The following is a 15,808-nucleotide window of genomic DNA, read 5'->3' on the forward strand; positions in this document are numbered from 1 at the left end:
AAAAAGTTTGAAATGTTATTTATTTAGAAATTTTGCAATATACATGTATTATTATTATTTTTTTTTTATATATTATGCTTTGTTAATGCAGCTTGCAATTAGGCTTGAGTGTAAAAAAAACATGTTTATTAAAAAGATGGAGGTTTAACTAAATTTGCTGCAATTATTGCCAGGGACTGTGCAATTGATTGCAGGGTTTCTGATATGTTGTTGACATTGCTATTCAGATCCTGAAAGGCAATAAATAATTTTAGATGGATAATATGCAAAGATATTAGCTGATATTGTGAAGTTAACAAAATGAATTGGTTTTGAAACCTGCAGCAATTCATTAGTTTTTCTTTGCATCTTTTGTAAATCATCAGTCGCAGCACACATTTTTTCCATTAAATTTCTCTTTCCTAAAAATATAAGAAAAGAAATGTTAATTTAAAACTAGTTGGTAGCTAAAGCATTGAAGTTATTGATAAACATTGTGGGTTATTTAAGTATGATGATGAGATTTGTTGATGTAATTGATATAAGTAAGGTAACATGTATTTTGTAATATATTATGTATCATAAAAGTCATGATTATCTTATAAATATATGTCATGTCCAATGATTAACTGACAGGGATAACACTAGTTTTTGGCAATAAAATAAGTGCCTTTCAAAAAAATCTCAGTTTCTAACATCCTTATGACTTTTAGCTATGATAATAGACAGCATCCCAGAAGAGAGAGTATCCATACATAAATTTATTTTTTAAAACGTAGGTTGCAATAATCATTGGGTCATACATGCCATATAAATTTTAAGCAGTCATATATATATTTGGATTTTAGATGTTTTGATAAGCATATTACATGATATGAGAAATTCCAAATATTTGACAAGTTTCAAAAAGGACAGAGAAACTGAAAAATGAGAATAAGTGCACACATATTTTGTCACCAACCTTTGGAATAGATATTTTTTAAATATTTGATTTATTTCTATTAATCACCTGTCAAAGGAGTCCTTGCAGAAGTTGATGGTCTAGAATTAGGTGGAGATGGGGGTGGTTGAGGTGGGCTATTGACCTATGCGGAAGGATGTATACATATTAATACTGGCATGCAACAAAGATATTAATCTTCTCTTCAATATAATGTATTAATTCACTTTGTTGGATTACTTACAATTGTTTCCTCTTGAAACTCCTCCTCTAAGTGACAAGGTGCTTCTGTTATTTCACAATTAATGACCTCTTCATATTCATTTCCTTCAGTGCACTGATAGAAAAGGCTATTCGTTAGATCTCTAGGAAAAACATTTATTCTGATTGTTTACATGAGAAAATTATAAGCTTACCACGGTGAGCCCCAGGTCAGGTATGTCAGCTATTCCTATTGAGGAGCATTCACCAATCACACAGACTACCTTTCTATCTAGGTCACCTAGCTCAGGGGGTACTAAGGTGTTGCCAGTCATAGTTGCGGCTTTGTTTATTTTGGCCACCCGTGCTCGAACGTGGCAGCGGAGGTCTGCCCAACACTGTAAGGTACAATTATTTCAGATTTTACATACATTTTCAAAATTTTAAGAACTAGTTACTACAATGAGGAAAGAGAAACTATAAAATGGTCACTTCCATCCCACCTGTCACTATGCTTGACAGAACACTAGTGGTTACCTAAGTGAACTCCAAGCAACTATATTGTGCAAAAACCTTTTTCCATTCAGACACTGCCTTATCAGCCCCTGGAAAATCATTCAGGGTGTCTGCCAGCCTCTCCCATTGATTCTTCTGATGTGCTTTTCCTTGTCCACCATTCAAACGCCCGGCAGCAAACTCCTTGTGTGCTAACATATAATCAACTAAATAATTCAGTTGATCTCCAGACGCTCGGGCATTTCTACGCTCTGCTTTTGCTTAAAAATAACGAGGTAGTATTTAAGTCATGATCAGTTAAAAATTAATTAAAACTATTTTTTAAGATTACCTATGTATTGTCAACATTTGCACTGCGCAGACCACTACACCATCTACGTTTTAAGTCATAAGTGAGAATTTGGATTCGATATGGTAATAGATGTTAATTTAAGCTATTCCCTGAGGACAAACATTGGTAACGTATCTCCATTTTGCCGCATTATGGATACATTTACTATTGGTTGTTATGTAAAAGTTTCCAAAAGTGTAAGGATCTTGAGCCTAATAGTTGTTCTTCCAGTGAATAGACTACAACAAACACCGGTGACATGCACAAACGATAGAAAAAAGCATTTACTGATGTTTCTCTTAAATATATTTTTAATGGATGTTAAGCTCATGATAACTATTACATTTATGATTAATTCCATAGTTAAAAATGACAAACACGAAAATAAAAATGGTAAATTTTTAACAACTTAGGTTTAAACTGAATATACAAACCTATTAATTTCATCGGAGTGGCTTTTGGACTCATAGTGATTACCCCTATAAAATTTTAAAAACAAATAGAATGGTTACAACTACAAATATGGAGAACGAATAATGAATTAACAACATTGTATAATAATACTTAGAGCCGGTTTTATAATTTCTGGTTAAACCATACAAGTAAACCATAAATTACATGGACACTGAATGACTACTTGTGAATGGCTCCAATCAAAGTGGAATCCCTGTGCAAGAAATATTGGTAATTTTGGTTTGTGCTTATTACACGGTAACGAAGATTCTCATTTGTATCGTGAAACCAATTGAAATGGTTTTCTATTGAGTAGACCACCAGTGCGATTTTAGGAACATTTGTGGCTACAATGTTATCATAATAAGGATAAATTTTAATCATACTTTTGGAGTAAGGTGTATCTTCTTAGCGTTATTATGGACCGTACGCAAGTTTATCATCATCTCTGCATAACTTACAGAATTAGAAACTATTTGCAAGTTGTGAATAATCAAAACCTTTCCTGTTTTCAAAGTACTCACCATGGCCATAATTTCAATAACAGAATTTATAACCAACCACCATCTAATAGACAAATCCATCAGTGTTCATTGTAAATGATAGCGTGCAGAATGACTTCTGTCACACTGAAGATGTCATTGTTATGATCAATTAAATCACAAATAATTCATTGTAATTCATTTGATTATTTTTCTGTTTTTATAGAAGCATTTTCAGTTTTGTTAAAATGTTCACAATAAGGAGGTATCTTCAGGCATTTGCCACTCATGTAACAGACACGAAAAGAATTCAGCCATATAATAGTCAGCTAGCAGCAGATATTTCATAACTTCAAATTATCCCATGTTATTTATGGATATATATACATATATACTATTGAGAAGCAATATGTTTCATGAAATCCATAATCTATGGCAAATAAAATTTCAATGAGGGACAGTGCTAAGTTTAAAGTTCTTCATTAGGGAGACAAAACATATTGCATCACACCAAGTAGCCTTTACCATTGAAGTACAAGGTGAAATATATTTTGATACTGGCTGTCAATAGTGTAGTTCATATTGTGTAATAGGGAGAACTGTGAGTCTTAATGGTTAGGGCATTGATAACTTATTCATTGCCATCGTAAAAGTGAATAGATGATCAGAAATCACTGATTATGAACGTAACTTCACTGTCTAAAATTAGAATAGATATGAATGAAAATAGTTTGAATAACTAAAGAATAACCCTACCACAGCTACTTCAAGGGCTCATAGCCTAGTAAACTTGCCATCCAATTATTAAATGAATGTTCAGTTTGCAGCACACCTTTCATGCTTTACAAGTAGGCTGCATTTTGTTATAACAATATGCATATGTAACAAAATGTTGCTAATCTTTTTGGCTCATAGCTAGGGATGGGGATCTATTTTTTATGGGAAGACTATTTTTGCAAACCTTATGTATGTTATAAACTATGTCAACCTTAATGAGTAGATCACTTATTACAGGAAGTAATGGAATGAGATATCTAGTCACACATTGTTACAAGTGTTGATGATTTCACACATAATGTATTTTTGAAACTATTTACTCATTATTGATAGTACTATGGATGGAGAAGGAAAAAAATAGTAAAAGGTATGTATGGGATTGAAATCCTAAGGAACTAACATGTGTACCAGATATGTGATGTAAAATGATTGTTATAGGAATGAAACTATACCAAGAATTACATTCAAGACTTCGAAAGGGTTATCAGTAAAACTATACATTACAATATTTCTACTGAATTTATTATGATAAAACTCAGTGGAAATATTGAGAATTCTAATTTTACTAATACAAAGAACTTCCGCCATATCTTGCCTTACATAATAAAACATACTTTGAAAGAGCTTATTGTTGAAAAAGTTTCAGTGGTCAATGATGAGCATGGAAAATAATGGGTGGTGAATGCAGTCATCTCCGGTTAATTTAAACTAATGAGGAAATCCATAGGTACACAGACTACAGCTTTCCCCAATAGCAAGAGTGGCCCAGCTGGCTCAATATTATAAGACATACAACTGACTCTGATTGTTTCAAACATTCCCCTCACATTCAATACTTGAGAACCTAATATAATATATTCCCTTAGCATACAATGATTGAGAACCTTAATATAATATACATATTCCCTTAGCAGACTATGATTGAGAACCTTGATATAATATTTCTTTGATTAATCTAGCTTTGATGTTCTATGAGTCTTCAGGTGTAAGGGTCCAAATTCTCACCTTGAATTAAAGCTCAAATTTTTGGAATAAAATCAAACTTTTTAAAGGTTAAAGCATCGATTTGTTTACTTTCACCATATTAAAATATTCAAACCTGAAATAAGATAAATAATTATTGGCAACCAAACTGGCACTCTTATGTACTAACCTGAGGTATAGGCACCACTGATTCTATGACTCTGAAGCTACTTCTAACTGTAGATAATTTGATAAGAAGTTTTAATAGTACATAACCTGTGTTTAGCTACGAACAGCATTAGGGCTATAAAGACACATTTTTTTCGTAGAAGACAATACATTAGAACATGCAAAGAAGGGAAGACTTCTCTTGCTTAAGGTGGCTTTCTAAATCTTTTTCTACCGACAGGATGAGAGTTCATCGCTTAGTCAAAAAATGTACAATACTAGGTCAACTTCCACATTCTAAACGCTCATCTGCCAAAGGAGTTCATTTATAATTAATATTTCAAACTATCTTATGAGCAAATCAGTCATTCATACTTACTGTACCCACACAAGCTGTATTGGCTGCATCAATTATCAATTCTCAACTACCAAAGAAAACTCAAACTGCATCTTTTATATTAAACGTACGAAATGTGCTAAATCCTATCTTTTTCACGCAATCTTTCACTTGCCAGACTCATTCCCACATACTCATCAACAAGAAATACCAAGCCGTAAGCCACATATTGTTATTGAAATTACCAGCAAATTTTATTGTAGTACTTTGAAAAACATAACCTTAGGAAAAGACAATAGGAAAATATTTTAACAGCTTACCACCTTTCACCTCATAACATATATCCTCACAAATATTTATGAATTATAAACTGACATTCATATCTATTCTAATTTTAGACAGTGAAGTTACGTTCATAATCAGTGATTTCTGATCATCTATTCACTTTTACGATGGCAATGAATAAGTTATCAATGCCCTAACCATTAAGACTCACAGTTCTCCCTATTACACAATATGAACTACACTATTGACAGCCAGTATCAAAATATATTTCACCTTGTACTTCAATGGTAAAGGCTACTTGGTGTGATGCAATATGTTTTGTCTCCCTAATGAAGAACTTTAAACTTAGCACTGTCCCTCATTGAAATTTTATTTGCCATAGATTATGGATTTCATGAAACATATTGCTTCTCAATAGTATATATGTATATATATCCATAAATAACATGGGATAATTTGAAGTTATGAAATATCTGCTGCTAGCTGACTATTATATGGCTGAATTCTTTTCGTGTCTGTTACATGAGTGGCAAATGCCTGAAGATACCTCCTTATTGTGAACATTTTAACAAAACTGAAAATGCTTCTATAAAAACAGAAAAATAATCAAATGAATTACAATGAATTATTTGTGATTTAATTGATCATAACAATGACATCTTCAGTGTGACAGAAGTCATTCTGCACGCTATCATTTACAATGAACACTGATGGATTTGTCTATTAGATGGTGGTTGGTTATAAATTCTGTTATTGAAATTATGGCCATGGTGAGTACTTTGAAAACAGGAAAGGTTTTGATTATTCACAACTTGCAAATAGTTTCTAATTCTGTAAGTTATGCAGAGATGATGATAAACTTGCGTACGGTCCATAATAACGCTAAGAAGATACACCTTACTCCAAAAGTATGATTAAAATTTATCCTTATTATGATAACATTGTAGCCACAAATGTTCCTAAAATCGCACTGGTGGTCTACTCAATAGAAAACCATTTCAATTGGTTTCACGATACAAATGAGAATCTTCGTTACCGTGTAATAAGCACAAACAGGGTTAATTTACCACTATTTCTTACGCGAGTAATTTTATTTTAACGACACACAGATGATTGACCATATAAATCGTCAACGATTAAAACCGAAAATATTGGCTTAATCTACGTTTTCAAGGCTAACCATCACTTCAAAACAAACGTAAACAAACCTTTCACCATACTCCACACTCGATTTTCCAATTCCGACTTTCGTTTGTTTCACTTTTCGCGTTCAATTGTTGGTATGAGAATTATCCATTTACGGGTATTCTTTATTACCTACATCACAGTATTTCGCTAAGAGAACGAAGTTACCCGAACTGTAGCGATAGGAGGAGCGAAAAGAACGAGAATAATCGCGGAGAAAATTTTCGCTACGCTTCGAGTTGCCGTAGCGAAGCGGGGACCCGAGCGAAAGGAGAACGAGAATCACCGCCCTGGACAGGCTTCAGTCTATCCTCAACTGATTCTGTGCGTGGCGAACAGTGACCAACATTTCATTGCTTTGAGTCCCTAGCCAACGGCTGGTGATAGATGAATTAATAGTTAATTATAATATCGATAATAGAAAACTCCATTTCCGATACTTGGTTCCCATATGATTTCTTGCACTACTAAAACAACTCCTCATACTCGAGACTTAAAACATATCGTATTTTTCTGCCATTTTCACGTTGCTTCAAACACGCTTGCATCTTGAAGTACACGAATACCCTTTTAACAATTGAGTTGAATTTAGTGGCATATAATCTTAATCAACTCAGTTTAAATTAAATTATCTGAATCTACTGAAAATTTACTTCGTCAACAAGAAATTTAACGATACCGCCAAAAGAAACGAGGTTACGATAAAAAGGAAATCACGAAATACAAGAGGAAAGAGGGGAAACCAAAGACGGGAAACCAAAAGGGTTATTATAAATCGAAACTTCAAGCTTTTACGTGGTGGAAGGGCTCCATATTAATAATGAAATACACTTTGTTACTTCCACAAAATTCACAAGAGTTTCTATTTATTACCGATTTCGGCTAATACACCATTTTCTAATACCTGTATTTGAAAATACACCATTTTCAAATACCTGTATTTGAAAATGGTGTAATAGCCGAAACCGGTAATAAATAGAAACTGTGTGAATTTTGTGGAAGTAACAAAGTGTATTTCATTACTAATAGGGTTATTATACTCAAAGAAAACACAGACGAGGGGGGGTAAGCCGTATTCTCCGCGAACACCATGAATTTTTCCACGAGGACGACAGGATGGGGCGGTTGAAAAAAAATCAGAAAAAAATGTAGGGGTGGGCCTATACCGTCTCCTCCTAAACGTCTAGTCTCCTGCGGTGAGCGATAAGATTAAGGCGGCCCGGATGCCGCCGTCCTATGTGAAGGGGGGGCCTATTCTGAGAGGAATGCGCTGGACATATCGAGACTCTGACCTGGATTTCAACGCAGTGTTCACGTGGCCGAGTCGAAAGACAAAGAGTGACGACCACTGCACGGGGCACACGGAACTCCAGGAAGATGACCAAAGCCGGAAGATTTCAAGGAGACGGATCATTCCCGCTAATAGCTGATTTATTTTATTGGAGAGATTATAAACATATTGGTGCAGAGTCAAAAATCAAAGTTTTTCAACAATTAAATGATAAAGTTCGCAAAAAGTTGGAGCTGTTCTGAGGACTCCCAGGATGTGCTGCTACCTGGCGGTCCCGAGCATAACCATGGATTGCACAATTGTATTTCTAGGAAGATTTTTTAGGAGAAGGCAATTTTGGAATCGGTTGCCAGGGATATCTCAAATTCAACAAAATTGACATTCACCAATATGTTTCTCAGCTCACCACCAATATGAAAACTTGATCGAAGTAAGGAGGAAAAAATAAATTGTATATTTCAGAAAATTTAGAGGATTTTGAACGAAATAAATGTCTGACGTCGCATGCTCGAACGGTTTTTTTCCTGACGTATTACTAGCTAGAGATTTGATTCATCATTCATTTATGTTACGCATAAAAATTAACGTGATCAACTTCTACGAAAAAAGTCTGAAGCCGTGCGACGCATTAATCTAAAATAGATTAATGGTGTTTCAAGAGGAATATGCAATATTTCAGGTGGTAGGGGAGACAATTTGTCAGTATTTTTAAGGATACACTTTGCAGTTACCATGAAAACGTTTTTTAGCACTTTTTTCTCTTTACTTCGAGCAAGTTCTCCTTTTCTTTATCTCTCCAACAATCCCCCAATCCTCTCATCAATAACTCTCTAACAACATCAACATCAATAATTAAAGGGCGAGAAACATATTAGTGAAAGTCATTAGTAACATCAGTAAGGGATTGGAAGTGGGTTTTATAGTATTTGGATTCACCATTTATCCCCCTATTTCATTCCCGAGGTTAAAGAAATAAAGTTTGAGTCAAACGTACCTTAAACCTAAAACTCTACGCGCACAAAGTGGAGTATTTTCAACATTAAAATAGAATATTCATCTATTACATAGGGTTGAAAGGCTTCTATACCATCCACATGGGAACAAAAGCACTGCGACAAGCGCCAGAAAATGAGAATCCTACCTCCAGAGATGAACCAAAAGAGAACACTAACCGATTCCGTCCCATCGTAGGGCCTCAAAAACATTTAACATTCATAGGAATACATAATGTGCATGACAATACAGAAGCAGAAGGAACGGCTCCTATGCATGTATATGAATACCGTGCTGTTGGAAGCAGAAGGACGCTGTTTACCTTTGAGCGGGGGAAGGAAAAGACGGAATACGAATATACTTCGTGGAATAACTGAATGCGAGACGAAGGCGAGAACTTAAATACAGTCTCCAAGCCACAAATGTCGGGAAAGGTCTTGGGAAGAGCAAGCGCGTGGACAGTGGGGCTGAAAAGAAAGTGTCTTTTTTTAACCTTCGCTCTTTTCGGTACCTGGTATCTTCAGAGAATCGAATTTTTAACTGTTCTATTATGTGCACGTATATACAGTCGTCTTTGAAAAGTCACGTAGGAATAGCGGTCCTTTGAACAAACACTGGATTATGAGTAAATGTCACTGTAATTTGCTGATTACGAGAAGTTTACGATTGAATTGACTCAGGATTAGTTGAAAATCATGTGGATAACGTAGGAATGACTACTAATCTTCGGTTAAAAAATCTTTTTTTTAATTTGTACCTCATTTCTATCGTAAAATATTTTTCACTTTTAGTGCAACAAATTTCTTTAAATGCAAAATACCAATTTTGAATTTCCAAAATTCGTGTTAATCTGGACTACTTAAATTAACTACTCTTCACATTTTCTTTAAAACGAGGAAAAAAATTCTCTTAGAATTCCTTGAAAGGATACAGGAACGCTAAATAGCCGAAAGGGAGGAATCTATCGTAGAAGAAAAGGAGCTATGACCCAGCTTTACCACACCAATTAATCTCCGTTAATACCCTGTATTCATTGCTCTACTACTAGATCTTCGAGGAGAACAAGACAAGAAGTTTAACCGCCCCATTCCATTTTCGCAACAGAAGCACTCGTACCGATATTATACCGACTCGTCGCTCTTTCTTTAAACGACTTCCCATCCGGGAGTGTCCTAATTTCACGAATTACGGACGCGCTGACGTAGCGGCGGATATCATAAACGAAATGGAAACGGGAAAGGAAGCGAGGCCGGAGCAGCTGACAGCGTGATCGATTCGGAGGCCCGGGCCTTCTAAGGGTTGGCGCGGCAGGTGATGGGGTGCCAATAGCTTCCCCACGCAGGCCATGGGAATTCTACCGCATTTAGGCCCGGCGATAAAGATGCCTCTTATCGATAGACGCACGGCACAAATGCCTCGAGAAAATGAGAGTGGCCTCATTTTCTTACCAGCTGAAACCTAATTCACTGGGGAGCTACCAAAACATCGCATATTCGTCCAAAATTACTATCTCGCTACCTTGGTTTGACAAGGTTCTAACTGACCTTAAGCTGGTTTTGAGAAAAACCTTGTCAAAGTTTTAAACTGCTCTATTTCTATTAATAATAGGAATTTATTTTTGATTTTTGGCACATACACTTTTGATCCACTAGATACACTAGTAATTATTACTTTAAGAAAATATGTTATTTATTTTATTTTTTACCTCATTTCTATCGTAAAATATTTTTCACTTTTAGTGAAACAAATTTCTTTAAATCCAAAATACCAATTTTGAATTTCCAAAATTCGTGTCCATATGAACTACTTAAATTAACTACTCTTCACATTTATATATGAGTAATAAATATATGAGTAATAAAATGAGTTAAATGCAGTTAGAACCTTGTCACACCAAATATTAGTTTTTTCTCCTTGCAGTTGGAACTTTGTCACTGTTCTAAATCTGTTATTATTTTACATAGAGGAATAAAAACCGAAGAACACATAGGGAAACATAAACTTAGTTTTCTTGAGTGAAAACGCCAAATTTTGCAAAAATGTCGGTTAGAACCTTGTCAAACCAAGGTAGCGATATTCTACTAGCAGGCCGCACAGCGTTGCTCGGGAAGGAGCGGGAACCTGGAGGAGTGGGAAACTTGGAACTCATGGTCACACACAATGGGACTGCAGAGAAAAGGCCCAATTCCTTCCCGTAGAAGGATGATTTCTGTTGCCACTTCGGTCGCATTTTAATTGCTTTCAAAAATGCCCGCGGCGCGGTGATGAGGGCAATGTGATTCACTTTTTTCCAATATTTTGTATTATAACTTTTGTTATTGCGAGAAATAGCATTGCGCTTTTATGCATTTGATCGATCACAACATCATACAGATAACTTTCGGTAAAAACCGCTAATTATTCCTTATTTCCTCGTCAAACTCGGATCAATTTGTTCGTCAGCGACGCGAGTGGCGACTTTGGTAAACCCATTTAAATGCGCGGTCGTTGACAACACATTTAGAGGCCAACTTGAGGATCCTCTCCTGTAATATTCGTGGTCACACAGCTGGGTTTTAGGCACACTGAACAGAACACAATCGCAATAACGATTTCCATATAACGCGCACGGGATCAGCTTATACCCCGCTCCACAACATTGATCGCTATGTATATGCGTATGTGCGTAGACCAAAAAGTCTTGTGATCCCATAGCCCAGAAAAACGGTTTGGACTAATAATAGGAAAGTATAGTGTTACTTGAGTAATATTTTCCTTTAAAGCGTGTCACAGAGTGTGCCCACCCGTCAGGATAACCAACCACAGATGATGTATCACGTGACGTAACTGATGGTAGTGAGAAAACGACGCAAAAGACGCCTATGATGCAACCGAAAGTAGTACTAAGGAGTTTGAGAGCATGAAATGCACCTATGTACTAACTATGGTCACAATCCGTGCTGCCGTAAGGAAACGCATACCGGACAAACAAACATATATGCTCTCTTATACATGCATATGGATAAAGGCCCAAGGTTACTAAACTCTGGTCATGGGGCTTTAACCTAGTTCATTGCTATGATAGAGTGTAGCTCAAAAATTATACCTTTCCTCCGTAATCAACACAGAAATGCCCCACATAGACAAAAACAGTTCGAGATAGTTGAAGTGGAATTACAGAAAATATTGTGGCTAAAGAAATATTTTCTATTCTCCTAAAATTATTATCTATAAAAGCCCAAGGTTACTAAACTCTGGTTATGAGACTTCGACCTAGACCATTGCTAAGATAGTGAGTAGCTCAAAAATTATACCTCGCTATCATATTCAACATAAACAGAATAATGACTTTTGAATGAACCATAAATAAAAATAACTGAGCTCCTATAGCATATGAAATATTACGGAAAGATATACCGCCAATGTAGCCGTAAATAATCATTCATTTCTGCATCATCCCTCCTTTTTATCAATTTTTTCTTTTGAACACAATAAAATCTTGTCTCCAAGGCATTCATCAGCTGTTGCGCCACCCATATATTTATAGATATAATAGAAAAAGATGAAAAAACTGAAACTTCCAGCAGACAGACGAATCGGTGGGCTATCATGGCCGCGCGCTCGCACATAAGGAACGACCACGACTTGACCAAGACAAATAGGAAAGGGGATGACCGTGACCGCCAAGGACTAGAGATGCAGATAAGGTCCATCAAGAGGCAAACATCAAGGAGGAGAGGTGACGAGGAGCGGGGGAGATGAATAAGTCGGGAGGGATGAAAGTTTGAGGAACACACCCCGAGGGGGAGAGGATAAGAGGGCTCACCACCTCGTTGCTGTAGAACAGAACGATTTTTCCACCTCCTTATGTAACCATTCTTATGGTGCACCTAAATTTCTCAGCATATACAAAGGTAAGAATGAATTCCTGCAGATATTACGAGAAAGACGTACTTACGCAGTTTCGTCCCAAAAAATGGATACATCACGTTATCACAAAAATTACTGGTCCCTCATCGTGGTATGCAAATAAAACGCATTAATCCTATAATGAATACAAATCAACATATATTGAAAATACATGTTGAAAAAGCAAAATTTTCACTGATATTTGCACGTGGACATCGGCAAAACACAAAATGTGAGTTCAAATTTATTTGCATATTCGTATTATAAATGCAGAGGTAGATATAGTTTCAAAACAAAAAAATAAAGGGTGGGAGGGGCAGGGATGTAATTTTGAGGAACAGACCCAGATATGCTGTTAAGAGGGCTCACCACCTCATCGCAAAGACCATAAACTCGACTTTCTTAGGAGAGATATCGTGCAGCATAGCTAATGATAAACGAAGATAAAGTATGCCTACAATTTACAAATATTTTGTGGGCAGACTATATCTTCGTTTATCAGCAGAAGACCATGCCGATTTTCCACGTAAAGTAGCCTTTCTCATGATGCGCATAAATTTCTCAGTACATTCAAGGTAAGAAGCCATTGTGCAGCCATTGCGAGATAGGGTTCATTTAAATTATAAAGTTAAAAAAGATTTAATAAAAGCTAACATTTTTCCTCAATTTTACAAAATATATTCGTGCAGTTTCGACCTAAATAATGGATACATCATGCAATAGTTACACATTCTGGTCCATAATTGTGGAATGGTACGCATTAATTTATTCATGAATAGAAAGAAACGCATCTGAAAACACTGGAAACATAATACCTTTGAGAATGACATGGTGCATACTGCCAAAACCTGTATCAGACCATCCAATAATTTGTGGAGCACAAAACATAAGTGTACCTCTGATTATGTTTCCTATTACACAATTCCACTAAATATCGCCATACATCCTTAAGTTGTTCTAAAAAAAACTGGTTGAAATGCCGAAATTTTCACCGATATTCGCACGGCAAAATTCAAAAAGTGAATAACTTAAATTTTGTTTTCCTACAGAATTTCTTCTTAAATAACGACCATGGTTTCGAAGGATAAGATCATCTTCAGGTAAGTCTGGATGCTTCAAAAAGGAATTGACAACTTTGAAAAATCAAATTCGCAAGTTTTCCCAATACACGCCAAACCGTTGTATGTGGGACTTGCAGCTCAAGAGATGCACGACAGGTCGATTCCGTAGGGCTGTTGACAAAACTTCATCTCAATTGCTCAACGACTTCGTCAGATGTGCTAGGAAGACCTGATGATTTCTTATGTTTTACTGAGCACCCCATTTTTTACAGAACATTTACGCCACTCATAAATTGTAGGCTTATTAGGAGGATCTTTAACTTAGTCGGTACGAAATTTATGCTGAACTGTTATCGCCAACGTTGATTCTTCAAACCAAAATACACACCAAGCACGTTTGGGTCTAGTGAAGGTAGCCATCTTTAACGTAACTGCCGCTAGCGCTTATTGCGGCGCGATTCTGCACTAGCAAACTACGCTAGTCAAAACGTATTGTGCTTCCCTTTAAAACAACACGAAAACCAGCACAGTACCTTTATTGAAATTTAAATTTATATGAATTTTAAAAGTTTTAAAGTCCTTTTTGAAACACCGTGCATTCTCTTCTGTAAATACAGAGGTAGATATAGTTTCCACACATGGGCGCACCCAGCGGGGGGCAGAAGGGAGCAGCTGCCCCCCTAGAAGCAATGTTAAATTTATTTTAAAAAGTAATTTTTAACAAATTTTCTTTAAATCCTAGAAAAGTGATAGGAGTATTGAATATGTAATTGAAATAAAAATATTTTTTCCGAGCAAATAATTTTTAAAACCAATAAAGCGCGGAAATAATTTTCTTTAAAGTTAGGTTTCATAACCTTCTCTGTGTTACAACGACCACGGCTTGCCCCCCTCTAGTTTTGATCCTGGGTACGCAAATGTTTCCACATGCAAAAACAAAGCATCAATTGACTCAATAACTGTTCAGGCGTTACTACACTTTCCGCCGAGGTGGACTGCCCCCTTAAGTCTGAGAGGGTGGCAACATCGAGGGAGGAGAGGCGGTGTAGGGGGGGCGGAGAACGACAAAGGGCGGGCAGAGGTCTTCATCGGATACAGATAAAGGCCCAGTCGTGGGAGGGACTTAGGCAGAGTGTAGGTGGGACAAGGCGCGGGTGGAAGGAAGGAATAAAAAAAAAAGAACGGAGACAGAGCGCATGGTGAGCGGGGGAGGACGGAAGAAAGAGAAGTAGTAGTGCCCTTTCTTTCACCTCTGGGACGCCCAGGCGATATTTTTTCGAGCGAGAAAATAAGTGGCTCTTTCTTCCCCACCCACCCTAATCGCCCGCGTGAGATCCAAGAGTCTTAGACCGCCGCCGCCGTCTCAACATATTTACTCAATCTCTTTCGTCCGCTAAGGGATGCAGCTAGCCGAGGAGGGAAGAGAGATCTCGAGGCAATAATGACCCATCCCTCCCACTCCGACGAGACGCTGGGCAAATGGAATTAAGAAGCCAAATATCGAGCTGGGCAAACAAGAGCGGGGAATTGCTTCACTGATCCGGGGGAGCTAGAAGACAGTTCCTCCGCTCACGAGGCTTAATGTGGTCCGAGGAATACCAGTAGACTATTTTGATTCTGCACTTTTCTCAGCATTGAGTGTGTTAAGACCACACATATATGGACGAGAAAAATTGGCTCTGAAAATCTAATGCGCTCCGATTGGCCGCGAGATTTCCCTGTTGCCGGATGTCTCGCATACATCGCGATCCCCGGCAGGTAAAGCATTCGAAGTCATGGGTTGTCCACGGCATCCGGCAACAACGCAAACTGGTAACGTTTAGGCCGAAAACGCAGCGTTTTTAGCAACATAAACTTTAAGGCAAGCGCTCTGATTGGCCGTGAGTTTGCCCTGTTGCCGGATGTCTTGCATAAATCGCGATCCCCGGCAGGTAAAGCATTCGAAGTCATGAGCTGTC

General features: G+C 37.0%; 1 protein-coding gene across 1 annotated transcript; it reads right to left on the reverse strand.

The window, feature by feature from the left end:
- Positions 1-69: 69 nt before the first annotated feature.
- LOC124166074 lies at positions 70-6,842 on the reverse strand. Its single transcript, XM_046543691.1, has 8 exons — positions 6,641-6,842; positions 2,402-2,446; positions 1,694-1,896; positions 1,336-1,518; positions 1,164-1,256; positions 989-1,064; positions 319-401; positions 70-230 (listed from the first exon to the last, which is right to left on the reverse strand). The coding sequence occupies exons 1-8, from the start codon at positions 6,648-6,650 to the stop codon at positions 129-131; spliced, it is 795 nt and encodes a 264-aa protein (XP_046399647.1). The 5' UTR covers positions 6,651-6,842; the 3' UTR covers positions 70-128.
- Positions 6,843-15,808: the final 8,966 nt, after the last annotated feature.

The sequence above is a fragment of the Ischnura elegans genome, chromosome 9 (assembly GCF_921293095.1).
Source record: "Ischnura elegans chromosome 9, ioIscEleg1.1, whole genome shotgun sequence".
NCBI lineage: Eukaryota > Metazoa > Arthropoda > Insecta > Odonata > Coenagrionidae > Ischnura > Ischnura elegans.